The 16132-nt window shown below is 40.3% G+C and overlaps 1 protein-coding gene across 1 annotated transcript; it reads right to left on the reverse strand.

The window, feature by feature from the left end:
• Positions 1 to 1109: 1109 nt before the first annotated feature.
• On the reverse strand, positions 1110 to 10796 carry ccnb1 (cyclin B1). The gene is made up of 9 exons (XM_003216345.4): positions 10525 to 10796; positions 7879 to 8034; positions 7669 to 7782; positions 5471 to 5653; positions 4483 to 4641; positions 3561 to 3797; positions 2949 to 3089; positions 2308 to 2418; positions 1110 to 1873 (listed from the first exon to the last, which is right to left on the reverse strand). Exons 1-9 carry the CDS (start codon positions 10543 to 10545, stop codon positions 1769 to 1771), a joined length of 1227 nt encoding a protein of 408 aa, XP_003216393.2. The 5' UTR covers positions 10546 to 10796; the 3' UTR covers positions 1110 to 1768.
• Positions 10797 to 16132: the final 5336 nt, after the last annotated feature.

Consider the following 16132-nt stretch of genomic DNA (forward strand, 5'->3'; position numbering starts at 1 on the left):
AAGAGCAATGTAGAATATAGTAAATAAATAGTAAATACATTTTTTGTGAAATGTTAGGTTTCCTTCAGCCAGTTTCTACTAGAGAAAATAGGTTCCAAATAAAAACCTTGTGATCAGGTCACTACTCATCAGAAACAAGAACCAGCTTAGGTAATTTTGCAAAGTCTATAGTTCTGAACATAGATTACTTTAAGCTTTGCAAGGGTGTGTTGTAACACTTTTGAGACTGAGAGAAAGAAGTTGGTAGCATAAACTTCTCTAGAATGAAGTCTACTTCATTGGATGCATCTGATGAAGTAGACTCAAATCCTCAAAAGCTTATGCTACCATAAGAGAGATAGCATCAGGGAGCTATAGTAATAGCAAAATAATATCAGATCAGGCTAGCCCCCACCCTCCAAGCTTTCCACACACCAATGAAGACATGGCTTTTCAGACAAGACTTCGACCGTATTTAGATTAGTTATGAATATATATAAGGACCTTCAGATTCTTTATCAAGCACTTTGCAAGACTGAGATTATTGTTTTTACTTGCAGCAATTGCTGTATTTTGCTGCTTTTAGTCAGCAGTATTGTGAAATTGTGATGTTGACTGTTCATGGTTTTGTTTTTGCACTTTTTGTATTTTGCATGTTGCACCCTTGAGTGCTCTGTGAGTCCCCCTGGGAGAAGGGGGCGGAGTATAAATAATATTTTTATTATTATTCTTTCATCCTTAAAGGTGCCAAAAGATGCCTTTGCATACTGATCCATATTAAAACTGTTGACTTTCCATTTTAAACTATGTACTCAAAATATTATTCCTTAACAGGTTGTAGTAACAACTCGGAAGTTTGCACACTCACTGATCCTTGCTCTGAAATTGTTGTTTATTCGTTCAGTTGTTTTTGACTCTTCGTGACCTCATGGGCCAGCCCATGCTCTCTGTCAGCCGTGGCCACCCCCAGCTCCTTCAGAGTCAAGCCAGTCACTTCAAGGATACCCTGAAATTACGTTACTGCTATACATGCTCACATACATTCTGCCGTTTTGGGGAGATTCCTGTACTCTGTTCAAATGGCAGCATTGATATCTATATATGACCCTATAATTCCATAAAGAAGGCAATTTGCAGAACATTGGGAACATTTATTAAACAAGTCAATGGTGGAAAGGCCCAGACAGACACAAAAGTTGTCCATTTCAGTTCTTTTGTTTAGCTCAAGGACAGTGTTTTACAACTGAAAAAGGACACAGTAGTTTTGATATTCTGGGCACTAGCAACAGATCTAAATAAGCAAATTTAAGTACATCTGATCTGATGTTACATGTTACTTATATTTTGTCTCAACCTAAATGCAACTATACTTTAAAACAGGGAGCACAAAACGTTAGTGCAATAAATTTTAAGCAAAGAGGGAAAGCTTGAGTGATCTATTGGAAGATGAATGACCATTCTTGAAACTTTCCTTGTAGTTAAAGAAACAACTTAAAATCTACCCAGCTAGCACAGTAAACATTTAAGACAATACAATCCCACAGCATGTTTTTATAACTGTTGGGCAAGCAGTACTTCACTCTCATGCAGGATTTATTTTAACTCATTTATTAAGATAGCAACCTAATACACAAAATATTCATTTATACAGTCCCCCCCTCCCATTTAGTCATTATAAAGTTGTAAAAGTAAAAGGGAAGGTTTATTAAAAGCTTTAAACGAAAGCATTTACATATACACACACATTAGCGACACATGGTGTCAACTCTGCCCAACAGTTCAATCAGATTCATTTCAGTAATGGTTTAGCCAGATCCTGTATGACTCCAGAATTGAGTGCAGGAAGGGCGCTAATCTTCGCATGCTTGCTGCTTGAGTACTTGTTCTTGACAGTCTGGAGAAAGAAAGGTTATAGGATATCTCAGTATCAGACACCATTTTGAATTAAACACTATCATTTCTTGCTTTAACAAAAGAAGCCCCATTCGTACCTGTCATTCTGCTGAAATAATACTGTAGCGAAGCATGCAACAGCAGCAGAAATTCAATGCAAGTGTTTGGCTATGCTGATAAACAGTTCCTGATGAACTGTTTCTGTGTATTATCAAACAGATCTTCCTATTTCTTATTTTATTAACCCTAATTTCTAAACTACCATATATACTTGAGTATAAGCTGACTTTTTCAGCCCTTTTTTAAGGGCTGAAAAAGCCCCCCCCCCAAAGCATATACTTGAGTGAGGGTCCTGGCCGGCTTATATTTGGACCAGCTTATACTCAACTATATACGTTAAAGAGGCAGATAGACACTAATATGGAGTTAGCTTACCATGTGCTTTGCAAGGCCTTTGTTTACCAGCACTACATTCCTGGCCATGTGCTGCATAACAGGAACAAGATCAATCTCAGCATAATTCATGTAGTGTTGCAGAGTTGATGTCTAAGATCAAGAAGTAAGGTTTGGGTTAGAAGTATTACAGAGAAACTTCTATCATGTTTTGGAAAGATATTGCTATCTTCAATTAACTTTTCAAAGTTTTAGAAACAAAAAACCAGCTCAACTTTAGAACTTAACATAGACTCTAAATCAGATAAGGGACCAGGTACAGACAGTTTTAGGATCTCTGGCTCCTAGGAGATTATATAGCAAAGGAAAGATCTTACAAACACATATTATGGAATTAAATCAAAGACTGCACTAGCAGCTAACTCATAGCAGATTGGGACTTCATGATCTTCCCTTCTTTGGCCCTTCACTCCAGAAGACTTCCTGGGATGCTTCAGAGAAAACGGCACCATTTCACTTCCATCAGCTGAATAATCCAACTAGATCCCTGTAGATTCTGGAAGCTACACTATGACAGTAACCCTTAACCCAAATATAAGGATAAACACCATGGGAAATGCTGAGCTTTTTCATTTTTACTTAGCCTTTGAAAAAAGCAAAACATCCAGCGGGGTGTTACTTACCCACTCCCCTTCTTCAAGAACTCTAGAGGATAAACAAAAGGCTGCAGCAGCAATCTGAGAAGGAGGGTAGTGTACCATTTCATAATCCACCAGTGAGAGTTCCATCAGATATTTTGCCAGTACGTGTTGTTGTATATCTGCCTAAAATAATGAAGAGAAAGTTGGGTCACACATCACAAATCTATACAGATTACTTCATAGGCACTTCTGACTATGAAAACATCAGTGTATTTCAGACTGTATTTTGACACCTGTGTGTAGCAGGACAAATCAAGACAAGGCTATTTTTCCAGCTTTGTCTTTCATCCCAAGAGAAGGGATGTTCTGGAGTAACATTAAGATTTCTAATTTGATTTTCCAGCACACATTCAACTTTTTATTTTGTGTCAAAAGCATTGCATAATAAATAAGTTTAAAAGTGATAAAATAAAGGAATCACAAACAGCTAAATAGTTTTGGACCAAAAGCGGGCAACAGCAATCGCATTGTCTGTAGCTTTAAACAACTCCTCCTCCGTGCATGAGGCAGGGCATTGTGGGCACATTCAACTAAGGAGTGTCCTTCTGCAACACTGTGCAAGCCACAGGTGGGGAAGCTTCAATGTAGCATTACCTCTGCAATTTTTGAGATCCTCCGTAGAAAGTGCAGGGGAAGAGGGCGACCCAGGTTGAAATCAAGAGATTGTAGGATCTTCATCTCCATCTGTCTGATCTGGAGTTTGGTGTAAGTCTGATCAGTCACAAAGGCAAAGTCACCAATCTCTGGAGGATACATTTCTTCATATTTGCTGGCAACAAACATGGCTGTTACACCAACCAGCTGCAGCATCCTCTTAGCTACTTTGTTGTCCTGTAATAGAAAACACTTCCATTCTAACTTTTTGCAAGATGAAACAGTCCATAAGCATGTTTAATTACACCTTAGCCAAGTCATTTACCCTATAAAAAGTAAAGGTTTTCTCCTGACACTAAGTCTAGTTGTGTCTGACTCTGGAGGGTGGTGCTCATCTCAATTTCTAAGCCAAAGAGCCGGTGTTGTCAGTGGACACCTTCAAGATCCTGTGGCCAGCATGACTGAATGGAGCGCCACTTTTTCCCCGCCGGAGCAGTACCTGTTGATCTACTCACATTTGCATTTTTGAACACCTCAATTACCCTATATACCCATGTATAAGTCTAGAAATTTTAGTCCAACAAGCAACCCAAAACACCCGAGTCTATATGAATACTACAACAAACTGTTTTTAAAAAAGGAATCACGATCTTCTCTGAGTAGACTGGCAAAATGCAAGAGCTCAACCTAAAAGACATATTGATCTCTGAGTGGGAAAATGATGGCAGGAAAAGAGAAAAAAAAAGGCTGCAAATGAACCAACCCTAGCATCCCCTTTCCCCCGTGACCTCCTGGTTAAGCTTTCAAGCTTTTATTTTAGTAGCAGCCTTGACCTTAAGCATAAGAAAAGTTTTACAAGGAACTCTACTCCAGTTGTTTCCTGTACAAGGTAGAATCTTCTTTATTAGCCCGCATCACTTACCTGCAGAAAACGATCAATTATTCCAACAGTCATGTACAAAGTCTCTTGCAAGAGCTTGAACTTCATTTGGACTTGCACAAGCCAGTCAATTAGGATTGCCCTCATGTTTCCAGTGACCTCCTGGCCTACCAAGTAGCTTGGTCTCACTGCCTGCTGACTCTATATAAAATAAAAAAGAAGAAATCCCTAAATGATTACATATAACTTGTTTTACTATTTACCAGAAATGAGAACCAGACTATTTGTAGATTTGAAAAACAAGTATGGCAAAAAAAAAAAACCTATTTAAAAACTGGTGGCCAAACTGATTATTTTCAAAAGTACTTCAATTCACTATCGAAAACATATAAAAGAGGGAAGTATAGCCCTGCCTCATTAAAAGCCACCCCCCCCCTCCATCTGCCTAAATAAAAATGTTTTTGCTTGCTGGCAGGACAAGAGAAAAAGATTTTCCTACCCAGCAGCCTTGAATGGCAGTCCTACATAGCGTGGCATATTTAACTTCACAACGTAGCGTGCCCCCTTCCAGCTCACAGACATGTGCTACTTTTAACCACCTACTTCTAAGCTACTGTCCAGCCAATTTGGCCATCTAAGCTACAGATGCCTAGTCAGGTATGCAAAAGAGGCATTTTATGGTGCCATAGTCAACTGCCCATATTGTGGATCCTTGATATCCACTGGGATTTGGTTTACGAACCCTGCGGATACCAAAACCTCTGGATGCTCAAGTCCCTTTATATATATATTGGCATAGTAAAATGGTGCCACTTATATAAAATGGGAAAAACAAGGATATTTAAAAATGTATTTTCAAGAAGTGGAGAGTTAAATCTGTGAATAAAGAATATATAGGTATGGAGTGCCGATTGTATCCATTGCCTTAAGTGCAATTTCAGTTTGCTATGTTGACTCCAGGTCTGCTTGCTAGGTTTCTTTTCACTCAAGGGCACATGTCATTCCTGCCTCAAGAGCTCCTTGAACCAACCTCAAGATCTTTGAGATAGTTGTAGATATCCTTCACATATTCACTGCAGAGGTATGGGTCGCAACCGTCTTCCGTATCAACATCATTCACTTCCAGAAGAACATCGGAGAAAGCCTGGCACAGGATCTCCTCCCCTGGTTCAGAAACAGAAGTCTCCATGGGGCTAGGGGAGGGAGGCCTCACCTGTAGGGGGTAAAATACTCTTTCTTTAGTACTTGTTTATTATAGGCAAACCTTGCTCTTAGGAAATTGTATATGCTTTTCTTCCATCCTATGGCACATGTAAGATTTCCAGGTACTGTGTGAAATATATTCCGTTTTGTTCAAGCTAAAGTAAAGGTAAAGGGTTTCCCTTGACATTAAGTCTAAGTCAAAGAGCTGGTGTTGTCCATAGACACCTCCAAGATCATGTGGCCGGCGTGAGAGAATGGAGAACCATTACCTTCCCCCAGAAGCAGTACCTCTTGATCTACTCACATTTGCATATTTTCAAACTGCTAGGTTGGCAGAAGCTGGGACTAACAGCAGGAGCTCCCCCCGCTCCTCAGATTCGAACTTCCAGCCTTTTAGTCACCAAGTTCAGCAGCTCAGCGGCTTAATCCACTGTGCCACCGGGGCTCCTTGCTCAAGCTACAACAGCCATAAGTGGCAAGCAGAAGCTACCTGCAATCCCAGTAAAGTGCTGCACCAGAAGCCACAGCATCTGTCGCCACACAGGTGTTAAATGTTATTTAAAACCACAGGTCTTTGTTAAGGACCCAGTTTAAATTCAGGAGAGGCATCTCCACTATTTTGTGCTCACAAAGGCAAATTTTGCCATTTTAATTTGTGAGCACCATCTCAAAATGGCAGCCAGAGAGAGATGCGCATATTCTCAAAATGGCAGCAATATTGGATGCAGCTATCATCAAGCACTCACTTAAAGGGCAAACCGGTGCTTAACAACCCAACCAGAAGAAGCAAGCCTCAAGATATGTAATTCTTTCATTCAGGATTATCACACCAAACTTTCATGTTCTTCAAGCAATGAGTATGTGATACTGTCACCCAAGTTGCTCATTTCCCTCTGAAAACATACACCAAGGAGTGTTCGAATTTATTCGAGTATAATGCGCTATCGATTGTAATACGCACCTCAATTCTGAAGATGCTTATTGCGATAAAAATTAAAAGTTGTCGTCAAATGCAATCAGCAGCTTCCCCTTGCCATATTCCCTACAACATGCCTTGGGGGTACAGGAGGCAATTTTAGCATGTTTCAAGGCAGGAAAAGCCCCCCCCCCCCCCCCCAGTTGTTTTCTGAATAACATTCTGTTGAAAAATAATGTCATTCAGAAAGCAAGCAGAAGGATTTTGGACCTAAAATGGTCTAAAGATGACAAAGAAAAAAAAGGTTGAAATATGTGTGCTATGCTCCCAGAGGATGCTGGCTTCCACTTCCTCCATACAGTTCTTTTTCTGAGATGCAAGTTTTCAGGATTCCTAGTGAAAGCAATACAGACCCAAATACATAATCTAACATGACCTTAACAGTTGGATCTACCTGATCATGTCTTAAGAAAAAGACCTATTAAAAATAAATTTTATGCTTTCCATAAAAATCTCTGGGTTATCCTAGAACTGCTCAAATGCCTTTAGTACTTAGAATTTTTAAGGATTGAAGTAACTATTAACTAAACTACAATTATATAACCTGCCTTTAACCACCAGAAGTAGCAGAGTTATCCTCAAAGGGAATGATATTAGATGATTTAAAAAATTGTACAGGTTGAATATCCCAAAATGCTTGGGATCAGAAGTGTTTTGTTTTTCAAATTTTGGAATACTTGTATCTGCATATATGCACGTATCAATCAATGGGAGACAGGACTCAAGACTAAACCTTAAAATCAATTATGTTTCAAATACAAGGTCATTTGATATAATTTACCCAAAGCTGGGTAATTTGATGTAAGTGTTTAGAATTATTTTGCTATCACTATCTCAGCCAACCACAGGGACATTTTCAGATTTTGAGGAATTTTGGAGTTTCAGATGCTCAACCTGTATTGGGATTTGGGAGATGTAAATCCAAACTTTAATCCTCATCAATGCAGGAGACTCACTGGATCAGTCTGTGAAGCTAAGCCAATTTACACACACACATTGTACCTATTTTCCATCCCCTGCCACATACTGCTATGAAAATCAATTTATACCTGAACAGGTTCTGGGACTGGCTTTTCTTCCTTTACAGGCACAATAGTCTTTTCAACTGGTCTTGTAGTTTTTCGAATGGTAACTTTCTCCACAACTGCAGGATTTAGTGTTTCCTATTTTAGTGATGGAGAAAAGGAAAGAAGTGAATGTAACAACCCTGTCCCTTTGAAGCTTTTGATGGATGAAGGGAAAGAAGAGAGGCATTTTACCTTTTTGGCAGCGTCCTTGGGCTTTGCTTCGCAGGCCTTGTTGCCAATGTCTCCCAAGGCAGTCCTAGACCTCAAGATGGGCTTGGCAACTCCGACCACTGACTTGGTGGCTGCCAATGCAGGCTTGGTTTTGTTCTCCATGTTGACTTTTGTGTTCTGTAAGAAAGAGATGGCCATTCAGGTCATATAGATAACACACTTTTCGAGATGGGTTTGCAGAACACAAGGATAACAGCAGAGACAGAGGAGGAAAGGAGTGAGCTTTAAAACTCCTGCTATGTAACTCAGTTTTGGGTAAGTAAAGGTTAAGGATTTGAATTATTCTGAAAAATGGGAGGGTGCATCCACACTGCAGTTTGACACCACTTTGATTTCTCAATTCTATGGAAACATGCGAGTTGAATTTTACAAGGTCTTTAGCCATCTTTATCGAAGAGGACTAGTGCCTCTCCAAATGACAGTTCCCAGGATTCCAAAGCATTGACCTACAGCAGCTAAAGTGGGGTCAAACTGAATTAATTCTGTAGTGTTTGTAAAGCTACAGCCAACGCTCTTCTCACTACCTCCCCCTCACTCATTAGTCCTTTCTCTCTTCTACAGAGTTGTTGCTGTTGTGTGTCTCCAAGTCCTTTCTGAGTTATCATGGAGCTCTCTGAAAGGGGTGGTTGTCTTTATTCTTCTGAGGCTGAGAGACTGTGATCTGCTCAAGGTCACCTAGGTGAGGGTGCAACTCTGTTCTCTAGAATACTTCAAAACCTTCAAAACACAATACCACAATGTTTTCTGGAGACCAGTCTGGGAAACTGGGTAGGTTGAAAGAATTGGGAGTTCACAAACAACATACCCAGTTATAAGTGATGAGTAGGACACAAGATTTTTTTTGGCAGAAGGCAGAACATTATTGTGCTGTCGAAGGCTTTCATGGCCAGAATCACTGGGTTGCTGTGAGCTTTCCGCGCTGTCTGGCCATGTTCCAGAAGTATTCTCTCCTGACCTTTCATCCACATCTATGGCAGGCATCATCAGAGGTTGTGAGGTCTGTTGGAAACTAGGCAAGCGGGGATTATATATCTCTGGAAGGTCCAGGGTGGGAGAAGGAACTCTTGTTTGTTGGAGGCAAGTGTGAATGTTGCAATTGGCCACCTTGATTAGCATTGAAAAGCCTTGTGGTTTCAAAGCCTGGCTGCTTCCTGCCTGGGGGAATCCTTTGTTGGGACGTGTTAGCTGGCCCTGATTGTTTCATGTCTGGAATTCCCTTGTTTTCAGAGTGTTGTTCTTGGGAATTCTAGACATGAAACAATTAGGGCCAGCTAACAACTCCCAACAAAGGATTCCCCCAGGCAGGAAACAGCCAGGCTTTGAAACTGCAAGGCTTTTCAATACTAATTGAGGTGATTCACACTTGCATCCTACAGACAAGCATTCTTTCTCCCACCCTGGACCTTCCAGATATATAAACCCCACTTGCCTAGTCTCCAACAGACCTCAACAACCTCTGAGGATGCCTGCCATAGATGTGGGCGAAACATTAGGAGAGAATGCTTCTGGACCATGGCCATACAGCCCGGAAAACTCACAACAACCCAGAGCATTATTATTTAATATACATTTTTTTAGTAATGGGCTTGAATATATGCAATGCATTGTTTGTATTTTATGCCAATGCTTTCTGTGTTGTGCCCCACATTGATAACGAATATCATTTATTATTAATACTTCTTTGTAATTTGTATAAATAAGTAGGAGAGTAAGAAGTTAGTCACACTGGGTGAACAAATATATTTTTTACATACCCTCTAGTCCAGGCGTAGACAAGATTGGGCCCTCCAGGTGTTCTGGACTTCAACTCCCAGCATTCCTAACAGCCTCAGGCCCTTTCCTTTCCCCCCTCAGCCGCTTAAGCGGCTGAGGGGGAAAAGGAAGGGGCCTGAAGCTGTTAGGAATGGTGGGAGTTGAAGTCCAAAACACTTGGAGGAGCCAACTTTGCCCATGCCTGTTCTAGTCCATGCCAAGTAGGGTTCCTATCTGGTGAAACACTAGCCCTTTAAGAAAATGTACACAAGCCAAGGACATTGCAAACACCTGGTGGGGAGCAGGATGCAGGACGATGGCCAATTAGAAGCAGGTAAGATATGGAAATTTGAAGATGTAAGTACTGTACTTAAAAATCCCACCATAGGTATTCTAAGCTTGTGTTTAGCACCATGTGACTTCCTCTTTGTGCAGCTGAGAAATAAAGCTCTTTTCCCTTCCTTTATGGCTTAAGAGAGACTGTTAGGTGATAATAAACATATCCGAAAGATGGCACTCCTGTTGCGTCCACACTGTGGAATGATTGCAGTTTGATACTGCTTTAACTGCTATAGAATCCTTTAGAGTTGCAGTTTTGCAAGCTCTCTAGCCATCTTTACCGGAGAGGACTAGCGCCTTAAACTATCTCCATGATGTCATACCTTGGAGCTAATTAAAGCGGTTCAAACTGCACTAATTCTACCATGGGGAAGCAGTGGTTCGTTTCATTCTATTGTTGTGTCGTTCAAGATAAAAGCGGAATATAAATATGATAATAATGCATTTGCAGCCTAACCAAGGCGAGATGAAGAGGCAACCCTCCCTCCAATTAACTCTGAATGTAGCTCTTCCTACCCGAGTCACCCGCAACGCCATGGCTCCGGCTTTGGCTTCCTGCAGCACTAGTTTTTCACAACCGCCCGCCGGCCTTCCTGCCTCCGTTTGATGCACGCGTGTCCGATGGCTCTCGCCGCCAGTTTAAAATTCGCACCCGCCGCTCTCATTGGCCGCCTGGCTGGGTTCGATCGCTCCCGATTGGCTACCCTTGAATGCGTTTCTACGGCTACGGTAGGCCTTCTCTTTTTTTCCTCCTTGCTAGCGTTCAAAAAAAGGGAGGCGATTGGCTGTCGCCGCGTCACGTGACATCTCACGGCTCCTTTTTTCCTCCCAGATTAGGAACTCAGCTGGAGCAGAGAAGGCTGTTAAAATAATAAGGGGAAAGTGGGCGTGGCCGTCTGTTTGGAGCAAGAGTGTAGAGTTAATCCATTGTGACTCCTTTTACAGTCAAAATCACGGCAGTTGTAGTTTTACAAGGTATTTCATCCTTGGGTTGCTGTGAGTTTTCCAGGCTGTATGGCCATGTCCCAGAAGCATTCTCTTCTGACGTTTCACCCACATCTATGGCAGGCATCCTCAGAGGTTCCCAGGCAGGAAGCAGCCAAGCCTTGAAGTTGCGAGGCTATTCAATGCTAATCAAGGTGCTCAACTGCAGCATTCACACTTGCCTTCAACAGACAAGAGTTTTTTCTCCCACCCTGGACATTTCACAGATATATAAACCCTATTTGCCTTGGTTGCTGTGAGTTTTCTGGGCTGTATGGACATGTTTTTAGGTCAGTTTTTATAACCATCCAGTCTTAATTGTTTACTGCCCTAATCTCCAGCACTTTAATTCTATTCCTTATTTCATTACCTTGCCTGCCATTCCTTGCAATTATTAATAGTTCCATCTTTTGTCCTGACACCCGCTGATGTATTTTATGAATGTTTTTATTGTTTTAACTATATATGCTGTTATTATGTTTTGATTTAATTTGTTGATTCTTGGGCTTGGTCCCCATGTGAATCGCTCCAAGTCCCCTTGGGGAGATGGAGGCGGGTTATAAATAAAGTTTTATTATTTATTATTATTATTATTATTATTATTATTATTATTATTATTATTATTATTATTATTATGTTCCAGAAGCATTTCCTTCTGACGTTTCACCAACATCTATTGCAGACATCCTCAGAGGTTCTGAAGCAGGAAGCAGCCAGGTCTTGAAGCTGCAATGCTAATCAAGGCGATCCATTGCAACATTCACACTTGCCTCCAAGAGACAAGAGTTTTTTCTCCCACTCTGGACATTCCACAGATATATAAAGCCCACTTGACTAGTGTCCAACAGACCTCATAACCTCTGAGGATGCCTGCCATAGTTGTGGGCGAAATGTCGGGAGAGAATGCTTCTGGAACATGGCCATACAGCACAGAAAACTCACAGCAACCCAGTGATTCTGGCTATGAAAGCCTTGGACAACACATCTTTCATTCTCCTCTGCTGCTGAAGAGGGCTGAAGACTTGCCAAACTACACATTCTATAGTATTTAGTTAAAGCAATGTGAAACTGGATTAATTCTACAGTGTAGATACACCTGAAAAGGTCCAGAATGTAATCAGATTTTTCAGCTTGTATGCAAGAACTATAAAGGGGAAGGCTATAATAAATCCTTTGTTTCCTTTTCACACATAAATGTTATCTTTGTCTCCCCCAAAAATAAAAAGGGAGAAATCAGCTTTCTCACAAGAAAGGTATCTTCTGGCCCTATAATTTTAAGGGCTGTATGACAGGCAGAAGTTCAATAGGTTAAATTTATTCTTTCAAAACAGTTATTTGTTGATTTGTTTCTTGTTATACAGATGTTAGAAGGGAAACGGGGAAAAGTTAATGTTTTATGCGAGTTATAAAAATTAGGCAATTTTTATCATATTTCTCAAGATGGTTTTTTTTTTTGCTTTGCTTTATGTTGTGTGGGACTAATAATTGCCCAGGGTTTCAGTGGCCTTGGGGACTGCAATTGGGGATTCTGCAATGTGTGCTCCAAAAATAAGTATTTCCAATAAGGGTTAGATTGTAATTATAAATGCTAAGTTTTGGGGTGTTCACTCAGCCAGCTGAGGTTTGCCAAAATAATCTGTTACAGCTAAAGAGCTTTGTGGCATCTTTAAGAGTAAATTACTTTTGGCATGACCTGTTGGTCTATGGCCCACTTCCATGATTATACTCCATACACCTGAAGTAGATTGTAGACAATGTGCTTAATAATCAATTAACCTTAAAATTACAACAGGACTCTTCATTGATTAAACGGAGAAAGCTGAGTTTGCACTCAAGCTTAACTAAAGTTTGGGGTATATGATATATCCCTAGAATACCTAATTTAGAGATATGGAATATTTTAAAATTTCCCTACATACTATACACACACACACATACACACACAGAGAGTATACTGTATATGATGCTATGGCATTGAACACAATTTACATAAATTTATTTCTTTATATGTATATACACACAGTGTACGGAAAGTTTAAAATATGTCATGTCCCTGAATTAGGTATCATAGGGATATATCCCACACCCCAAACTTTTGTTAAGCTTGAGTCCAAACTCAGCTTTCTCCGTTTAATCAATGAAGAGTCCTGTTGTAACTTTAATTGATTGTTAAGTACATTGGCTACAATCTACTTCTTCAGGTGTACGGGGTATAGCCACGTATATGATGCTATGATACTGTAAAATAAAAACAAATACAAAATTAAATATTGAAATCTTTTTGTGACTTTTGGTCTATCCTACATATGCCAACACTCTTTGGCAGAGAAGGTGAAAGGCCTTCTAAAACTACATCTCCTGCGGTTCCGTAATGTTGAACCATGGCAGTTAAGTTGTTGACAAACTGCATTAATTCTACACTGTAGATGCACCCGATAAGTTGATCAAATCTCTTGCTGCTTTGACAACTGTTGTGGATACAGCTTTATAAACAAACCTCATGGAATTATTGTATAGATAACATCAAGATAATGTACATGGAGTGCTTTTAAATGTTACATAAAACATTTATAATATATAAATGCTGTGTAAAAGCTATCTGTCCTTTATTTGCCAAGATGTGCTTGCCTCCAGTTTGTGATTTTTCTGGTGAGAGCCCACTGCCCTCAGAAGCACAATATATCTGGTGGACGTGGTTACAAATCCATTTATGGGATGACTTAATTATAGCTGTGAGCTCGGCCTCACCTGGAAGCAGCCCTGGACCAACTGAATCAATGCTACTAAGCTTCATGAGAATGATAAAGCTGCTGTGGGAGAAAGTTTAAAGAAAATTATCCCTTTCTTCAAAAAAGAAATAACCAGGAAAGTAAGTCAGCGTAACCTCAATACCAGGAAAATATATTTGAACGAATAATACGTGAGACTGTTCTGCAAGTATCTTGGTGACAATGCAGGGATCAGTAGGAACCAGTTCCATTTGTCAGGAACAAATCCTGACAAACTGATCTTACATCTTTTTTCAATCACGTCACAAGTTTAGTACATTATGGGAATGACTTGGATACTCCGTATCTGGATTTTAGCAAAGGTCTCCTATGCATTGATTAACAAATTAATTAGATGGGAACACTGTCTGATGGATCCATAACTGATTGGCGAACTGTGCTCAAAACTGGAAGGTCAAAAGTGGAGTGCTTCAGGGCTTGATCCTGGGGCCTTTGCCCTTGAACATTTTCATAAATGACTATGGGTGTATCTGTACTGTTGAGTTAATGCAGTTTAACACCACTTTAACTGCCATGGCTCAGTACCATAGGACCAGACCATGGGATATGTAGTTTTGTAAGGTCTTTTGCCTTCACTCCCAGAGTGCTGGTGTCTTGCCACATTACAGCACCCAGGATTCCATAGCATTGAACCATGGCAGTTAAAGTGGTGTCAAAGTGCATTCATTCTACAGTTTAAATGCACCTTTAGATGACAGAAAACTGGGTAAGGTAAAGGTAAATGTTTTTTTCCTGACATTAAGTCTAGTTGTGGGGTTGGTGCTCATCTCAATTTCTAAGCTGAAGAGCCGGCATTGCCCGTAGACACCTCCAAGGTCATGTGGTTAGTATGATTGCATGGAGTGCCATTACCTTTCCGCCAGAGCATTACCTATTAACACATTTGCATGTTTTTGAACTGCTAGGTTGGCAAAAGCTAGGGCTAATAGTGGCAACTCATCCCACTCCCCGGATTCAAACCGCCGACCTTTTGGTTAGCAAGCTCAGCAGCTCAGTGGTTTAACTCACTGTGCCACCAGGAGCACCCAAAACTGGGAAGGGTGGCTAAAACATAGGAAAATAGGCATATAATTCCAAAGATAAAATATAACACAAGGCAGGAATAGAATAAAATTCAACAGAAACCAATGCAAAATCCTACACTTATGCCACAAAAGCCAAATGCACAGGTATAGGATGGGAGGCACATGGCTCGATAGAACATGATGTGAAAAAAGCCTTGGGATTATTGATCATCATAAACTGAAGATCTGACAGCAGTATGATGCTATAGCAATGAGAACAAACACTACCTTAGTCTGCATTAATAAAAGCATAGTTTCCCAGCTGACAGAAGTTATAGTCCCACTATATTCTGGCTGATTAGGACTCACCTGGAGCATTGTGAATTCTGGATGCCCCATTGTAAGGATACAGACAGGATGGTGCAGAATCACATGAAAGTAACAAGCATAGCGAGAAGTAAGGAAAGCAAAACATGAGGAAAGACTGAAGGAAAGACTGTTCACCCTGGTGAAAAGTAGACTAACATGATTGCTCTCTTTCAATACCTTAAGGGTTGTCACCGAGAAGAGAGAGCAGGCCTATTTCTTGCGGTTCCATGGCCAATGGTTTGATTAATTTCAATTGGAAGGAGTAGAAGGAATTATTTGACAGTAAGTGTGATTTGACAATGAAAATCAACTGCCTCAGGTGATGGGCATGTCTTTGATGAACATCTTTGAAAAGAGGCTGAACAGCTTTTTGCTGGCAATACTTTAGAGCTTGAGCAAGGGGCAGGACTAGATGGCCCTTAAGGGCCCCTCCATCTCTGTTAGAAGACTGCCAACCCAGGAAAATCTGCCATTACATCAAATGAGTTCATCAAATTGCTGTCATGTTTTTCTTAACATTCACTCAAAAACCACCCTCCTAGCATTTGTGATTTAATCCTGCCAATTTAAGGAACAGATCAGAAATCTTTATTGTTTCATAGTCCCTTGGGTAATTGGAAATATGTCATCTGGTCCTTACTATCATATCTTTCCCAAAGCTAAACATGCTTGATTCATTCAAACTTTCCTCATTTTTTCGCTATAGTGCTGATCATCTTGGCTGCTTTAGTCTGCATTAATAGAAGCATGCATACTTTCTAAGCTGAGAGAAGTTATAGTTTCACTATATTCTGTGTTAATCCAACCTTGCATTTTCTACACAATGTTTGTATCAGACCAGTTTTTTCACACTGCATGTGATGAGTGTGATTTAGGGCACACTCTAAACAGAAGATAGCATGGATGTATCATTCCATTTTACAGAACAGATCAAACTTTTGAAGCTGTAGTTTAAGTAATATGTCACTAGAAAATATA

This window comes from Anolis carolinensis, chromosome 2, assembly GCF_035594765.1.
Source record: "Anolis carolinensis isolate JA03-04 chromosome 2, rAnoCar3.1.pri, whole genome shotgun sequence".
In the NCBI taxonomy this organism is placed as follows: Eukaryota; Metazoa; Chordata; class Lepidosauria; order Squamata; family Dactyloidae; genus Anolis; species Anolis carolinensis.

What these genes read in the sequence shown, in the direction of transcription:
- ccnb1 (XM_003216345.4), bottom strand. Translation starts at nt 10,545, where the DNA reads ATGGCGTTGCGGGTGACTCGG. An exon ending in ACTATCTCAAAGATCTTGAG is followed by an intron (nt 4,642 to 5,470) that starts GTTGGTTCAAGG and finishes TATTTTATATAG; the next exon opens with AGTCAGCAGGCAGTGAGACC. An exon ending in GGATCTCAAAAATTGCAGAG is followed by an intron (nt 3,090 to 3,560) that starts GTAATGCTACAT and finishes TCATTATTTTAG; the next exon opens with GCAGATATACAACAACACGT.